This window comes from Canis lupus, chromosome 7 (assembly GCF_003254725.2).
Source record: "Canis lupus dingo isolate Sandy chromosome 7, ASM325472v2, whole genome shotgun sequence".
Taxonomy (NCBI): domain Eukaryota; kingdom Metazoa; phylum Chordata; class Mammalia; order Carnivora; family Canidae; genus Canis; species Canis lupus.
In genome coordinates, this window is record NC_064249.1 from 32803277 (window position 1) to 32819763 (window position 16487).

At 40.9% G+C, this 16487-nt stretch overlaps 1 protein-coding gene across 5 annotated transcripts in view; it reads left to right on the forward strand.

Moving 5' to 3' along the window:
- The window catches only part of WDR64 (WD repeat domain 64), a 143016-nt gene that overhangs the window by 86369 nt on the left and 40160 nt on the right, over window positions 1–16487 (forward strand). For all 5 annotated transcript variants that reach the window (XR_007411944.1, XM_025430516.3, XM_035719396.2 and 2 more), the window contains 3 exons: window positions 644–792; window positions 2914–3037; window positions 5416–5591. Coding sequence is in view for 4 of the 5 variants with exons in the window: in XM_025430516.3 (XP_025286301.1) it covers window positions 644–792; window positions 2914–3037; window positions 5416–5591 (449 nt within the window). In the remaining variant the exon portion in view is untranslated. The remainder of the gene's footprint in view (window positions 1–643; window positions 793–2913; window positions 3038–5415; window positions 5592–16487) is intronic.

Below are 16487 nucleotides of genomic sequence, written 5' to 3' on the forward strand. Positions count from 1 at the left end.
GTAAAACCAAACCAGCACCCTTATGAAGATAAGGAATACCCACTCTTCATCTACTTCCCCATGTTGATTTAGAAATTAATCTTATTCAATATTGATGCTGCAAGCACTGGCTTGTAACTGTTCTCATTCATTGCATTGCATTCAATAAGACCATGTTTACAGACTGCTTTATCACTTGTTGGTCGGAAAAGTCTAACAATAAATTCTAATCGCTAAATGGAAGTTTAACCTGCAGCAGAAAGCTGACCATCACCCATCACTGTGATTACTATACACCAGATGGAGAGGTATGTGGCAATCACTCTTAAGAAGGAAAAATGCGGACTATATAAAAAAAAAAAAAAAAAGAAAAAGAAAAACAGGAATCACTGAAAAGAGAGATATCAATGAATCCAAATGGCCTGCACTTAAAAATTAATGAAGCCCTCAATGTATGCTTTTCTCTTGCTGAATAACATTGGCTTTATTTATCAAAAATGCTTTTAGAGAAAATAAGTGTATCTTCATTCCATTAGGTATCCTAGGAATTGATATTACTAATCTCACCGATGAGTTGTTTCCAAATACAACTGATTGGGAAAAGTCTTTTGTGATTTAAAACTTCTAATATTGGATATTTGTGAGATTCCTATTTCTGTTCCAGGATCTAGTGTAATGGACATGTACCCTCTAACTAGGATGGTACAAGATACAAAACAGGTTCCTCACACTCATGAACGAGAAATCAATGTCATGCTTTACAACAGCTATTTTCACCAAGTACTCACTATCTGTTCTGAATCCATCATTAAGGTGAGTATGTATTGGCTCTTCAGAAAAAAAAAGGCAAAGCAAAATTTTCTCTTTTTATGGATAAGTCTTTGAGTGATTAAGTAAATGTAGAGGTACATAAGATGAGACTTGACAATAGAGCTATTTTTAAGGACTCACAAACACATGAAAAACAAGTATTTTAAGCCAGCTCAGACTGCTTGCTATTAAGCTACATTCTTAAATAAATAAATAAAGCTAGTTTTTGCTAACAGAAAGGAACTTTAAAGGAAATATACTAAGGAAAGAGAGCTAGCATGGATAGATAGATAGATAGATAGATAGATAGATAGATAGATAGATAGATGATAGATAATTTTTAAATCCAAGCTCTGAGCAGAGGATATGTTAAGAAGGAAGGGGAAGGAATTTACAATGTTTAGTATAACCCCTATAGGTTCAGGATATGTAACAAGTGCCTTAAATTCATGATTCTTATTTAATCTTCACATTGGTTCCTTGTGGACAGATAAAGGAGTCCATTTTAAAGATGAGGAAAGTAAGACTCATAGTGATTAAGCAACTTGCCCCCAGATCACATAACTAGTAAGCATTGTAGCTGGGATGTGAACCCAGGTTTGTCTAATGTAGATACCCGTGTCTGTTCCTCTGTATTCCACTGCCCTGTCATTACCATGCTCCCCAGAGCCAGGGTACGCAGCCATCCTAAGTGCATCTGTAATTCTGATCACCGAAGCCATCCAGCAGTGATGGCCAGCAGTGTTTGCCTCAGAGGGTCATCTTTTTATTTCATGCACGCTCTCCAAAAGGAGACATCTGGAGCAGTAGTGAACATCCTTTGGAGACCCTTTAAATCCCCTCTGGATCTTTGACCTTCTGTGCTCATCCGCTGGAGATTTTCTTAAGCCCAAATCTCCAGAGCTCAGTTAATTATCACCTAGCTCTGATAATGTCTACAGAATAAGTAAAGGAAAAGTAACACTAATAACAACTCCGTTTTCACAAATACTGACCTCTAGGGGGGAAATGTCTTCCTTATAAGGGGAGAAGCAGGGAAGGAATTTATCTAGGTGAGTTTTCATACCTGACATTGGTTGAAGAGGGATCATACTTCAAGCCAGGAAATGGATGACTTCTGAGACCCAGTCAGGCAGTGTCACTCATTTCTCTTCTCTTTTGAGGACCTTGTCTGCACTTGGGGGGGCTCTCAGAGGTTGAGAATGTGGTCTCTAGGGCCAGACTGGCCTCATTCAGATCAGTCAGTGGCCTTTGGTTGGCCTCCAGATGATTCTGTGAGCTCCTTCTCGTCCTGTCTTTCTTCTTTGACTCCAGCTGCAACCACTGTCTTTCAGCTCTCTGGCCCTTTGCTTATGCTGCCCCTGCCCCACGTACCTTGAGGGCAATTGTTCTGTGTTGCCAGTTCAGTTTCATAACTCACTGACAGTCTAGTTTACATGTGAGCATGGCAGATCCACAAAGGAGAGATTTAGACAAAAAAGGCTGAAGGTCTAGAGCCTCAACTGTGTTTCTGAAGAGAGATAATGATGTGTCTTGACACATTTCTGAATGTTCTGATTACACCCAGCCTGATTATACAGCCAGCCTTCTCTGAAGTCATTCTCTCTCCCCCTAAGAGTGAGGCCCACGTCCCTAATCAGAACACTTCTTGGAAGGGTCAGTGAACATCTTTCTCAGGGTTCTCTTAGATGCCATGCTGTTCACCACAGATTCTGTCCTGTGACTTCTGACTAATTTGGATGAGTGTCAACAGGGAATGAATCCAGTTTGATGGTTTTTTTTGTCCGTCGTACTTGTAATTGTTAAATTTCGATCTTGCTGCTAATCTTGCTTCCTGCTTACAGTAGCAAAATTGGCTCCTTCATCTACAGCCAGGGCTACCTGGAATAGTCATTGCCTGTCTACATATGCAGCAGACATACTCCAGGGTAGCACGGTACCTACTAGATGGCACTGCATCTTTTAGAACTTTCTTTGATCAAACTGACATTCAGGGCAGAACATTGAGAAAGATTTTAGAAGTGCATAGTACCAATTCTGAGGCTGTTTCAAATATTATAAAATTTCTGTAAGAGCTAAACAGTATATGAATAATTTGATTTTTTAAAATTCTTTCTACTACAGGTTTGGGAACTCGAGACTGGCCTCCAAATATACCAGATTTTAGACCCTCATGGCTTCAATGTTGAACTGACCTCTGCAGCTATTAATGAAAGTGGATTTCTTTTTGCCACAGGAGCATGTAATGGTTAGACTCATATCCAGAATATGACTTCCATGCTTTAGTGCCTTGAAAATTTGTGCTAGGAACTCATTAGTTATATGGGTTAGAGAGAGCATGAATCAGGCTGGAATATGTCAGCATGCCAGAGACTGCTCTGCCTGACTGAACATCAGCAGGCTCTTCTGTAATGGGTATCAAAGTCCATATATCAATACCTCACATCACATTTATATTATTGCCTTAATGTTTGCAAAAGTCTTTCACACATATCTCATTCTATCTTTGATGGGACTTATTTGTGTTGCACTGACTCCTCTTGTCCTTTTACTTCTGGGTACCGCCAGCTAAGAGATGGATATTAGATTTAGTGCTTGCTGATAATATTTTCACTTCCAGTAGGTTTGGGGACCAGACAAAATCCAGCCCACTTTATTATATAACACCTAGAATTGTATACTGGATTTGTTTATAAATCTAAGCTCCTTGGGGGGGGTGTCATGTCAAACTTGAGAAGATGTCAAGCTCATGTAGTGTTATGTCACTTGCTCCTCCTCATGCTATAGAGCACTGAGTAGAACTTTCTGGAACTAAGCACTCCAGCCTACCTCAATTTTCACTTCACCTTGCTCTGACCTCCCATGAAAGAACTACTTTATCTAGACAATATGACCAACTTGTATGCACTGCTCATAGTTTATTTATTCTAGGGATACATTTACTAAAGAAATTCTTGCTTGTAAGCCAGTTGGTGGGATGAGTGAACATCCTGATGTGAAAGTCTGATTTTTTTAAAGTGTAAGAGACAACAATACACATGAGGTGAAATCATGAATGCTAAGTTGATGGGATGTGAGTATATGTACCTGTTCTGCATGAGGAACGGTTCTTCAGAAAGCAGTCTCACTGTTCTATGAGCACATTCTACATACATATGAAAATTAGTTATAATAAAAATTCTGAGCAATGCACACAACTGTTATTAGACATAAGCATTAGCAATTCATACAGATGACTAAGATAGTATTGTTTTCATGCAAGCAAGTCATATTTCATTGTTAGTGCCAGGGTCTAGAATTTCTTAAACATGGGCAATTTGTCCTCCTCAGAGGTAATTGACAAAGATGCTGGGACATCCTAGGATACCCTGGAAAGTAGGATTCTCTCTAACTCTCAGAGCAGCTCTACTCACAAGCCAACAGTCCACCTCATTCCCACCCACCCACCACCTAACCTGAGCAGTACCTCTCCCTGACCTCTGACCTGTTAAATCTGACTGCCAAGGTCATAAGGTAGCAGGAAATTTGGCTGTGACACTGTGGTCCACATATCCAGGACTGAATAAGAGCATTCCTTCTTTTAATTGTTTATACGACTATGTTTCTCCAAGACTATAAAGTCTTTGAGGGCAGGAATTATGTCTGTTCACTTGGCATTCACAGCTCCTCATGCAATGCTGACGATAGAGGGAGAATTTAGTCAGTGCTTAATGATGTTGTGAGCAAATGGCAGGAGTTGTGAGTACTGCTGATAGAGAGAACCTAGCAGAAGGGGAGAAAAACAACACAGTGAGAATATTCCTGATGTCTAGCAGGAGTAGGCTGGGGGATCAGAAGTGGGGGCAGAGGTGTAGGATTAGAGGCAAATGAAGGAAGAAAAGAGCTGTGAGGAGCAGTCCACTGGGTTCTAAACCTGAGGTGGCCACATGAAGAGGACTCCTACACAGAGTGATGATCTAGAAACAACCATTCAACATCCATGCTGTGTATCACACCTCCTGGCCCCTTCATCAAGCTCCGTAAATTGAATGACTTAAATTAACTATAAAGAAAGTAAGATTTCAAGAAACTCAATATCCCCTTTGCATTTCCTTCCATGTAACCAACTAAACAACTCAAAAGTTGATAGATTTCTACCTGCTGGAATTCTCTTAAATGTTTTATTACCCAATAAGAGCAAAAGTCTTCAAACACATCAGCACCTTAGGAAATGTGATGTTATTGGATGATCTTTTACTATGAATGACTATTCTGGCATGATATTAGATAAATGGAAAGATATTGGGCAGTATTTAGCAAACTGAAGAGTTTGGGAGTATAGGGGCAGAAAACATCTTCAGACAGAAAGCTCAGTTAGGAGTCTGAGTGTTTCAAGAAAACTGTCGCAAACTTCAAGAAATTGCCTAGTCCTGTTCATTTTTATCAGCCTTTGAAAAATCAAGGCATACAGAAATGTATTTTGTGCACAGCAAGGCTAAGGAGACTCAGGTGTCAGTCTTAGTAGGAAATAAATGTAGGGTAAGTTGTTGGCAGAAAGCTTTCAATTAGATCAATTTTGTCTAAGATAAAAGCCAAGCTTTCTACAAATTATTTTTTATCTACATAGTCTTTTTCATGTGTGCTCAGGAACAATTAAAATCTGGGACTTTGGCAGTGGGAAGAAGATGAAAATGTTGCCAGAAGGGAAAGATTGGAAGGAGGAAGAACACTGGCTACGGCACCTGATTTTCCTGAAAGCTCAGGAAAAACACCAGTACTTGATCCTCACCTTGGAGCGCAACGGGAAGATCAAAATGATCCAGGTTTGCAATCCCAGTTTTATATTTGTACTCTATGTGCTCTTCTCTATGTGCTCAATGGAGTTATTGGATGATGCCCATTTCACTCTTCTCTTGCCAGTCATCTGAGAATAGCATTTCTCCACTATTCTTCCTAGAAGGTTCTTAATTAAGAGCATCCTTGCCCAGGTCCAAGCAAAGAGCAAAAAAGAGTAGCTGCTTAATGACAGCATCTCACCCACCCAGAGTTTGCTGAAGATGAGTCAGGAACCTCTGGAGCAGGTATCATAAAGGTGAAACTTACCCACAGCTACCACCTCTGACATTGTTTACACCCTCATCTAGGGATAATCCACTGGCAGAGCTGCTCCCCAGCAGACGCTGTGAGAGGCAGCAGTGATTCCTCTCTGTCCTTAGAACCCATAATGCATTCAGGGATGCTCAAGTCACTTTTTCAGTTTGTCACCAAAATTGCTTTGTTTACTGTAAGGTTAATGATGCAATCTGCTCAGGGCCATTTCAGGAGGATTGAGGTAGTCTAATTTATTTTTTCTGTGAGTCTATTACCACCGAAGAATGCTAATGCCTACTTCATATTTAAAATGAAGGCTACATCATTTATCCTGGCTACAGAGTGGATCTCTCTCTCTCTCTGCCTAGAGCTCAAGGACTCATTGACTTTATTATTCCTCTTCTGAAAGCTGAGATCAGAAGGAAAAAAAAATCTTAAATTAGGTTTGCAATCATGAAATCTCAGCATTGATTAAGGTGACTGATGGCCCTGCTGCTGGAAAAAAGGAGTGAAAAACATCCCTAATTCAATATATTCTTCCCATGTTGTCTGAGCAATCCAAATAGCACCATAGAATGGGATTTCTTAGTAACATACCCTAAACACAGCAACGTATTGATTTCCTTTCTTTAAGATAGTGCAGTTGACCATTAGGATGCTTTTCCTAACAGATGATGTCTATTACGAACACTCCTTTTTTAATGACTACAAAAAACAGCCTGGTGCTGCTCCCACATCAAAACCGGTTTTGGTTTTACACAGCATTTTTCACTTTGATTATTCTGGTTCTCCAAGTGTCCAAAATCCATAGGCTGGGCTTGATGAATTGCATTCTTGCTCTGCCCTGAGCAGGTGCTCAAGGATTGAAAGAATGAAGAAATTTAGGAAGTCTTTTATAAAAATATACAATAGTAAATGTTTGGGAAACTTTTTCTTTAAAAAAAAAAAAAGATAAAAAAAATATTTTATTTGTTTATTTGATCCAGAGTGAAAGAGAGAGAGAGAGAGAGAGCACAGAAGGAGAGAGAAGCAGACTCCTCGCTGAGCAGGGAGCCTGACATGGGGCTCCATCCTAGGTCCCTAAGATCATGACCTGAGCCGAAGACAGACACTTAACCGACTGAGCCACCCAGAAACCCTAATGTTTGGGCAGTTTTAGGGAATTTTTATTAATGTTGGAGGGAAGAACTTTATAATAAGCATAATGTCAAGTGCACATTTACTTATTATTTATTGTTAATGCCTTATTGTTATTATTTGCCTATTAAAAAGAAAATAGGGTTTGATTTACATATTTATTTTCCAGAATACTGTTGTACCTTGAACAACATGGGTTTGAACTGTGTGGGTCCACTTATATGAAGATTTTTTACATAACAGTATTATAAATGTATTTTCTCTTCCTTATGATTTTGATAACATTTTTTCTAATCTACTCTATTGTAAGAATAAAGCTAATAATACATATAACATACAAAATATGTGTTAATCATCTATGTATGTAATTGGTAAGGCTTCCAGTCAACAGTAGGCTATTAATAGTTAAGTTTTGCAGGAGCAAAGAGTTATATGTGGATTTTCAACTGAGTAAGGCTCATCACTCTTAACCTGCATGTTGTTCAACGGATGTACTTTTATTCATTCCTTTTTTTCCCAATGAGCATTTAGTAAATGTGTCTCATGGACCAGAAAGACATCTTCCCTTTCAATGAGGAACTTACAATTCATATGAAGGGTTGATATTGATCTAACTATTACAAGGGTTATGAATACTTGCACAAAGTACTACATGAATTTACTGTGGTGGGCAGTGCCTACCCAAAACAGAGTTGGGGTAGATTTCTTTTTCCACTGATTTCCAATGAAATACAAACTATTTCAAGAAACACTATGTGCTTTACATGTGCTAGATATTTTTCCATATCCCAAGATTCCATGGAAAATAAGGTATTTATGAACTAGATTATTCAGACCAACCCTCCACTGAAAACAATGAAAAGTTCTGGAAAAAATATTTACTGAAATTCTCAACTAGCATTAAAGAGCTAACAATATTGGTAACTAAATATCAGATCAAAATTTTAGTGTAAGTGGAGAATGAGAGAGGTAAATGAAGAACTAAAATACCATTGCTCCTTTTTTGTTTGTTTGTTTTTGTATATTTTTATTGGAGTTTGATTTGCTAACATATAGCATAACACTCAGTGCTCACCCCACCAAGCGCCCCCCTCAGTGCCTGTACCCAGTCACCCCGCCCCCCGCCCACCTCCCCTTCCACTACCCCTTGATCTTTTTCCAGAGTTAGGTGTCTCTCATGTTCTGTCACCCTCACTGATAATTCCCATTCATTTTTTCTCCTTTCCACTTTATTCCCTTTCACTATTTTTTATATTGCCCAAATGAATGAGACCATGTAATGTTTGTCTTTCTATGATTGACTTACTTCACTCAGCATAATACCCTCAAGTTCCATCCACGTTGAAGCAAATGGTGGGTATCTGTCATTTCTAATGGCTGAGTAATATTCCATTGTATACATAGACCACATGTTCTTTATCCATTCATCTTTCGATGGACACCGAGGTTCCTTCCACAGTTTGGCGATTGTGGACATTGAGCTATAAACATTGGGGTGCAGGTGTCCTACCGTTTCACTGCATCTGTATCTTTGGGGTAAATCCCCAGAAGTACAATCGCTGGATCATAGGTAGCTCTATTTTTAATTCTGAGGAACCTCCACACAGTTTTCCAGAGTGGCTGCACCAGTTCACATTCCCACCAACAGTGTAAGAGGGTTCCCCTTTCTCCACATCCTCTCCAACATTTGTTGTTTCCTGCCTTGTTAATTTTCACCATTCTCACTGGTGTGAGGTGGTATCTCATCATGGTTTTGATTTGTATTTCCCTGATGTCCAGTGATGCAGAGCATCTTCTCATGTGCTTGTTGGCCATGTCTATGTCTTCCTCTGTGAGATTTCTCTTCATGTCTTTTGCCCATTTCATGATTGGATTGTTTGTTTCTTTGCTGTTGAGTTTAACAAGTTCTTTATAGATCTTGGATACTAGCCCTTTATTTGATATGTCATTTGCAAATATCTTCTCCCATTCTGTAAGTTGTCTTTTAGTTTTGTTGACTGTTTCTTTTGCTGTGCAGAAGTTTTTTATCTTGATTAAGTCCCAATAATTCATTTTTGCTTTTATTTCCCTTGCCTTCATAGATGTATCTTGCAAGAAGTTGCTGTGGCCGAGTTCAAAAAGGGTGTTGCCTGTGTTCTCCTCTAGGATTTTGACGGAGTCTTGTCTCACATTGAGATCTTTCATTCATTTTGAGTTTATCTTTGTGTATGGTGTAAGAGAATGGTCTAGTTTCATTCTTCTGCACGTGGCTGTCCAATTTTCCCAGCACCATTTATTGAAGAGACTGTCCTTTATCCAGTGGATATCCTTTCCTGCTTTGTCAAATATTAGTTGACCATAGAGTTGAGGGCCTATTTCTGGGTTCTCTATTCTGTTCCATTGATCTATGTGTCTGTTTTTGTGCCACTACCATACTGTCTTGATGATCACAGCTTTGTAATACAGCTTGAAATCCAGCATTGTGATGCCCCTGGCATTGGTTTTCTTTTTCAATATTCCCCTGGCTATTCAAGGTCTTTTCTGATTCCACACAAATCTTAAGATTATTTGTTCCAACTCTGTGAAGAAAGTCCATGGTATTTTGATAGGAATTGCATTAAATGTGTAAATTGCCCTGGATAGCATTGACATTTTCATGATATTAATTCTTCCAATCCATGAGCATGGAATATTTTTCCATCTCTTTGTGTCTTCCTCAATTTCTTTCAGAAGTGTTCTGTAGTTTGTAGGGTATAGATCCTTTCTTTACCTCTTTGGTTAGGTTTATTCCTAGGCATCTTATGCTTTTGGGTGCAATTGTAAATGGAATTGACTCCTTAATTTCTCTTTCTTCAGTCTCATTGTCAATGTATGGAAATACCACTGATTTCTGGGCATTGATTTTGTATGCTGCCACACTGCCAAATTGCTGTATGAGTTCTAGGAATCTCGGGGTGGAGTCTTTTGGGATTTCTTTTTTTTTTTTTTTTAAAGATTTTATTTATTTATTCATAGACACAGAGAGAGAGAGAGAGGCAGAGACACAGACAGAGGGAGAAGCAGGCCCCATGCAGGGAGCCCGATGTGGGACTCGATCCCGGGTCTCCAGGATCACACCCCAGGCTGCAGGCGGCACCAAACCGCTGCGCCACCAGGGCTGCCCTCTTTTGGGATTTCTATCATGTCATCTGTGAAGAGGGAGAGTTTGACTTCTTCTTTGCCAATTTGAATGCCTTTTATTTCTTTTCATTGTCTGATTGCTGAGGCTAGGATTTCTAGTACTATGTTGAATAGCAGTGGTGTGAGTGGACATCCCTGTAGTTTTCCTGATCTTAAGGGAAAGGTTCCCAGTGTTTCTCCACTGAGAATGATATTTGCTGTGGGCTTTTCATAGATGGCTTTTAAAATGCTGAGGAATGTTCCCTTTATCCCTATACCCTGAAGAGTTTTGATCAGAAATGGATGCTGTATTTTGTCAAATGCTTTCTCTGTATCTATTGAGAGGATCATATTGTTCTGTTTTTTCTCTTGTTGATATGATCTATCATGTTGATTGTTTTATGAGTGTTGAACCAGCCTTACATCCCAGGGATAAATCCCACTTGGTCATGGTGAATAATCTTTTAATGTACTATTGGATCTTATTAGTTAGTATCTTGTTGAGGATTTTTGCATCTGTTTTCATCAGGGATATTGATCTATAATTCTCCTTTTTGGTGGGGTCTTTGTCTGGTTTTGGAATTAAGGTGATTCTGGCTTCATAGAACAAATTTGGAAGTATTCCATCCCTTTCTACTCTTCGGAACAGCTTTAGGAGAATAGGTATTATTTCTTCTTTAAACGTTTGATAGAATTACCCTGAGAAGCCATCTGGCCCTGGACTTTCATGTCTTGGGAGGCTTTTGATGACTGCTTAAATTTCTTCCCTGATTTTCTGCCTGTTCAGGTTTTCTATTTCTTCCTGTTCCGGTTTTGGTAATTTGCAGTTTTCCAGAAATGTATCCATTTCCTCTAGATTGCCTAATTTATTGGCATATAGATGCTCATAATATGTTTTTAAAATCGTTTGTATTTCCTTGGTATCAATTGTGATCTCTCCTTTTTCATTCGTGATTTTATTAATTTGAGTCTTTTCTCTTTTGTTTTTAGTAAGGCTGGCTAATGGTTTATCAATCTTATTAATTCTTTCAAAGAACCAACTCCTGATTTTGTTGATCTGTTCTACAGTTTTTTTGGTCTCTATTTCATTGAATTCTGCTCAAATCTTTATTAACTCTCTTCTGCTTGGTGTGGGTTTTATTTGCTGTTCTTCCTCCAGTTCCTTTAGGTGAGAGCTTAGCTTGTGTATTCAAGTTTTTTTCCAATTTCTTAAGGGATGCTTGTTTTGTGATGTATTTCCCTCTTAGGACTGCTTTTGCTGTATCCCAAAGATTCTGAATGGTTGTATCTTTATTCTCATTAGTTTCCATGAACCTTTTTAATTCTTCTCTAACTTCATGGTTGCCTATTTCATCTTTTAGCAGGATGCTCTTTAACCTCCAAGTATTTGAGCTTCTTCCAAATTTATTATTGTGATTGAGTTCAAGTTTCAAAGCATTATGGTCTGAAAATATGCAGAGGACAATCCCAATCTTTTGGTATCAGTTGAGACCTGATTTGTGATCCAGTATGTGGTCTATTCTGGAGAAAACTCCATGTGCACTTGAGAAGAATGTGTACTCAGTTGCATTTGGATGTAAAGTTCTGTAAATATCTGTGAAACCCATCTGATCCAGTGTATCATTTAAAGCTCTTGTTTCTTTGTAGATGTTGCTGTCTCTTGTAGACAGCAAATAAATGGGTCTTGCTTTTTTATCCAGTCTGTAACCCTGCATCTTTTGATGGGATCATTAAGTCCATTCAAGTTCGGAGTTACTATTGAAAGATATGAATTTAGTGTCATCATAATACTTATTCAGTCCCTGTGTTTGTGGATTATTTCTTTGGACTTCCTCTTTCTTTTACAGAGTCCCCCTTAATATTTCTTGCAGAGCTGGTTTGGTGGTCACATATTCTTTTAGTTTCTGCCTATCTTGGAAGCTCTTTATCTCTCCTTCTATTCTGAATAAGAGTCTTGCTGGATAAAGTAACCTTGGCTGCATGTTCTTCTCATTTAGGACCCTGAATATATCCTGCCAGCCCTTTCTGGCCTGTCAGGTCTCTGTGAAGAGGTGTGCTGTTAATCTAATATTTCTCCCCATATAAGTTAGAGATCTCTTGTCTCTTGCTGTTTCAAAGATTTTCTCTTTGTCTTTGGAATTTGCAAGCTTCCATATTAAATGTCAAGGTGTTGAACGGTTTTTATTGATTTTAGAGGGGGACCTCTCTATCTCCTGTATGAATGCCTATTTCCCTCCCCAAATTAGGGAAGTTCTCAGCTATGATTTGTTCAAATATTCTTTCTGGCCCTCTGGCCCTCTCGGCGTCCTCTGGAACCCCAACTATACATAGATTTTTCCTTCTGAGGCTGTCATTTATTTCCCTTAACCTTTACTCATGGTCTTTTAATTATTTTTCTCTTGTTTCCTCAGCCTCTTTCCTTGCCATGAACTTGTCTCCTCGTCACTCACTCTTTCTTCCACCTCATTAACCCTCATCATTAGAAACTCTAGTCATTTTGCTCAGTGCAGAGTGGCTGTATGAGCAGGCTGCCTCAAGAATATCAACCATGACCTAAGTAAATTTCACCCTAGATGATTCTGCTGAGGTCAGAGACCAGAAATTGAAAACAAAGATCAGAACAAAATAAAACAAAAGGAACACTAAAATGAAAAACAAATTTTAAAACAAAGCAGTAAAAAATAAAAGGCCAGGAATCCTAAAGAAGAAGAAAAAAATAAAAGAAAAAGAAAAAAAAGAAAGAAGGGGGGTACTGGGAGATGGTGGTTGTGAAGAAGTTGTAGTGGTAGGAGAATGTAGTCTACCTGAGGGATTCTAGAGAATTATCCTCTTGTTTCTGTGTATATTAAGTTCTACATATTAGAAGATGCTCAGTCCCAAATTTATGTAAACCAGAAATACTTGTAGAGGGCCCCAACACTGACCACCAAAACATAAATGAGATAAAAGAGGGGGGCAGAATGGGAATGAGGAATCTCACAGAATGAACTAGCATGGTATACCACTTGGTTCTGGGTGCATACTGGTCATGTTTCAGAAGGTATCAACTTCCACCATTGTAGAACAAAATGAGGCAGAGAAAACAAAAAACACAACACAACACAAAACAAAAACATATCTTGTATATCTCCCAAGATTAAGTTGAGTATGTTGAAGGGAATCTAGAAGTGGAAAATATATCCAGGACCTGTAATTGTAGAAATATGAAAGTCAAAAGGAAGAATCTTAAAAATGAAGAGGTGGTAACATATTGTAGTTAAGGTGGGAAAGCAGAAAAAAAAATTGGAAATTTATAGTCTGATATAAAAATGAGTTGTACTGAGAAAAGGAGAAAAAAAGGAGGGGTACCCTCTAGTTCTATATACTGTAAATCTCTCGACTTCCCCTGGAGCTTTCCAGCGCTGCTCGGTCAAGAACTTGCTCTTCCCCGTCCTTCCAGCTGGTCTTCTGGGGGAGGGGCCTGCTGTGCTGATGCTCAGGTGTGTGCACCTGGGGGAGTGGCCGCCCCCTGCCGGGTGCCGGGCTCAGTGGGAGCTGTTGACCCCGTGAGGCCCCTGCTCCCTGGCGGCCCCCTCCGTCCCAGGCACAGGGTGACACCAGGAGGAACAGCCCCACTGGCGGCGGCCAGCTCCCCAGCCCTAGCGTCAGCTCCCACAGTATCTCCCGCAGCTCCCAGTCCGCACTGGCCTAGGTGCTCCCGGGCGGCGGGGGCGCTGACCTGCACAGCTCGGGGCCCCCGGGAGCAGGGGCGTCCTCGCTGTCCTGGGCCCTCCCCGCCTCCGCCTGTCCCAGGGGAGCGCGGGATCCTGGGCTGTGTCCCCGGCGCCCTGGGATGGGGGCCTGCGCTGCTGGCATCGCGCTCCGGGGCCGCGGCTCCTGAAGGCAGCAGGGCGCAGCCCCCTCCTCCCGAGCCCCCGGCTGACCCCCCGGCTTCTCCCGAGGCCCCCCGGGGGCTCCAGCCCTTTACCGCGCCGCCCGCGGTGTGCGGGGCGCTCTCCCCCCGGCGCCCCTCCTCTCCTAGTGACCCCGGGGACTGGGCCCGCTGCCCCTCCTGCGGTCCTGCCCCAGTTCCCTGCTGAGCGCCTTCTCCTCCTGGAAGAATCCCCGGTGGGATTTTTAAAGTTCCCGCCTCTCCGGGGCAGGGCTCTCCGGTCCCTGTGCTCTCCCCCGGCCTCAGCCCGGCTCCTCGCCCGGCCCCTCCCACACTTGACGCTTTTTTTATTTTTTTCCCGCCTTCCTACCTTGTTAGAAGCAAAAACCCTTCTCTCTGTAGCGGTCCGGCTGTTCTCTCTTTAAATCTCAGGTCAAATTCATAGGTTTTCAGGATGATTTGAAAGTCATCTAGGTAAGTTGGTGGGGCCTGGTGACTTGGGGACCCTGCTCCTCCACGATCTTCACTATCTTGCCCTGCCCCGCCCCCTCCTCTAAATTTCTTATATTTTTCTTTACTTTTTACTCATGCTGACTGTTTTGAAATACTTTTCTCTAGTTCTAAGCTATCAGTTCAATCTCAAAGAGAAATTAATTCTCCTTCAGTTCACCAGCCAAATACTTAAATTTGAAGGCCATGTTTTGTTGTTGTTTTGCTTCTGTTCTGAACTTCCCCAAGTACTCTTCAATTTTGCTCAAGTTATCACATTGCCAGTCGTCTAAGTCACAGATCTGTTCCACATGTTTTATCTGTACCTCTCTCTGGATACTAGCCCCTCTTGGCTACGTTTCTTTTTCTGCTCTCTCGGATTCAGCTACTAGAAAAACACAGGAGGTGGCAGTCCTGGGCGGGTGAGGTGTTCGGCTAGGTTGTTCCGAGAGCTGGCTGTTGCAGTGCCCACAGCACACCCCCGTGGAGACTACAGCAGGAAGCCTTCCTGCTTCCCAGTCTCCCAATTTGAGAAGTACAGAAGGCTCAGTTCAGCTACTCCTCCACTCCTTGGTGACAAGGGACACTAGCTATATGCCATACTTTGCATTGCTCCCTGTACCCCCCTTCTCCTGGGGATTTAATCATATTTGCAGAATAATCATCATGTTCAAATCTTACCCTTAGAGTCTTCCCCACCTGGGTCCCCAAGCTTTTGTTCAGCCCAAAAGGTAACAATGCCATAACTTTCCTCCCCAGACTCCAGCCTTCCTTCTCTGCTTGCCTCCGGAAGCCGTTGGGGGGCAGGAAGGTAGTTACTTCTTAGAGTCAGAGCTGGGAGTGGAATGCAGGAAAGATGCAACAAACCTCTATCTTCCCAGACGCTCAGCTGCATTAAACAAACAAATAAGCAAAAACTCCTTCGCCAGTTATATTCTGGAACTCTGCTAATGTGTGATGTGCTTCACTAAGGTGAAGTCCCTGTAAGTTTTATGTATTTCTTCTTAACATCTTCAGACCAGTTCTTAGTGGCTTGACCTGTAGTGGCTCCCTTGCCCTTACATTCTTGATTTTATTTTCCCAAGTCTCAACAAACTGTTTGTGCCACTGCCTGGTCCAGTCACAAATGTCACTGCAAGAGCTTTCTCAGGCCTGGCCTTCTGGCCATATCATGGGGAGGCAGATTATGAACCCACTGGCCAGTCAATGCAACGTTCTGACCACAAGACAAGGAAACAATAATCGTTTCATGATCTGTTTTAAGGAGTCAGAATTACATCCTGCCAATATAAAAATTTGTATAAGTTCAGGATATATTTGCCTCCAAACCCTTGCTGATAAAAAATCACAGACTGGGGTGCCTGGGCTTGGTCAGTTGAGCATCAGACTCATGATTTCAGCTCAGGTCATGATCTCGGGGTTGTAAGATCAAGCCCCATGAAAGGCTTCATGCTCAGTGGGGGGTCTGCTTGAGATTCTCTCTACCTCTTACTCTCTCTGGAGCATACACACACTCTCTCTAAAATAAACAAAATCTTAAAAAAAAATAGATTGGTGAGATATTATTGTCATAACATCATGAACCTAGTGGTGTGGGAGTTCAGAGATTTTGACTAATTAAACCAAAACTAGTTCAAATTCTGAAGACTCACTCACTGTCCTTTACTGTCTTTCCATCCACATAACTTTATGTGCTATAGCCCTGTTTGTGACTCCCTTAAAGCAAAAGATCTTCCTTTACAAGATGATTAATGTTATACATGCTCATAGCATCATGTGAACTGCTATCTTCTGGGAGCACCAATTCCTGAAGTCTACCTACCAATACCAACCTGAGATAAAAAGTTTCCACTAAGGAAACTTGTGAAAAAAAATAAGGGTAATTTTTCATAAAGCTAGATTTACTTTATATATATATATTTTTAAAGATTTATTTATTGATTCATGAGAGACACAGAGAGAGAGGCAGAGACATGGGCAGAGGGAAAAGTAG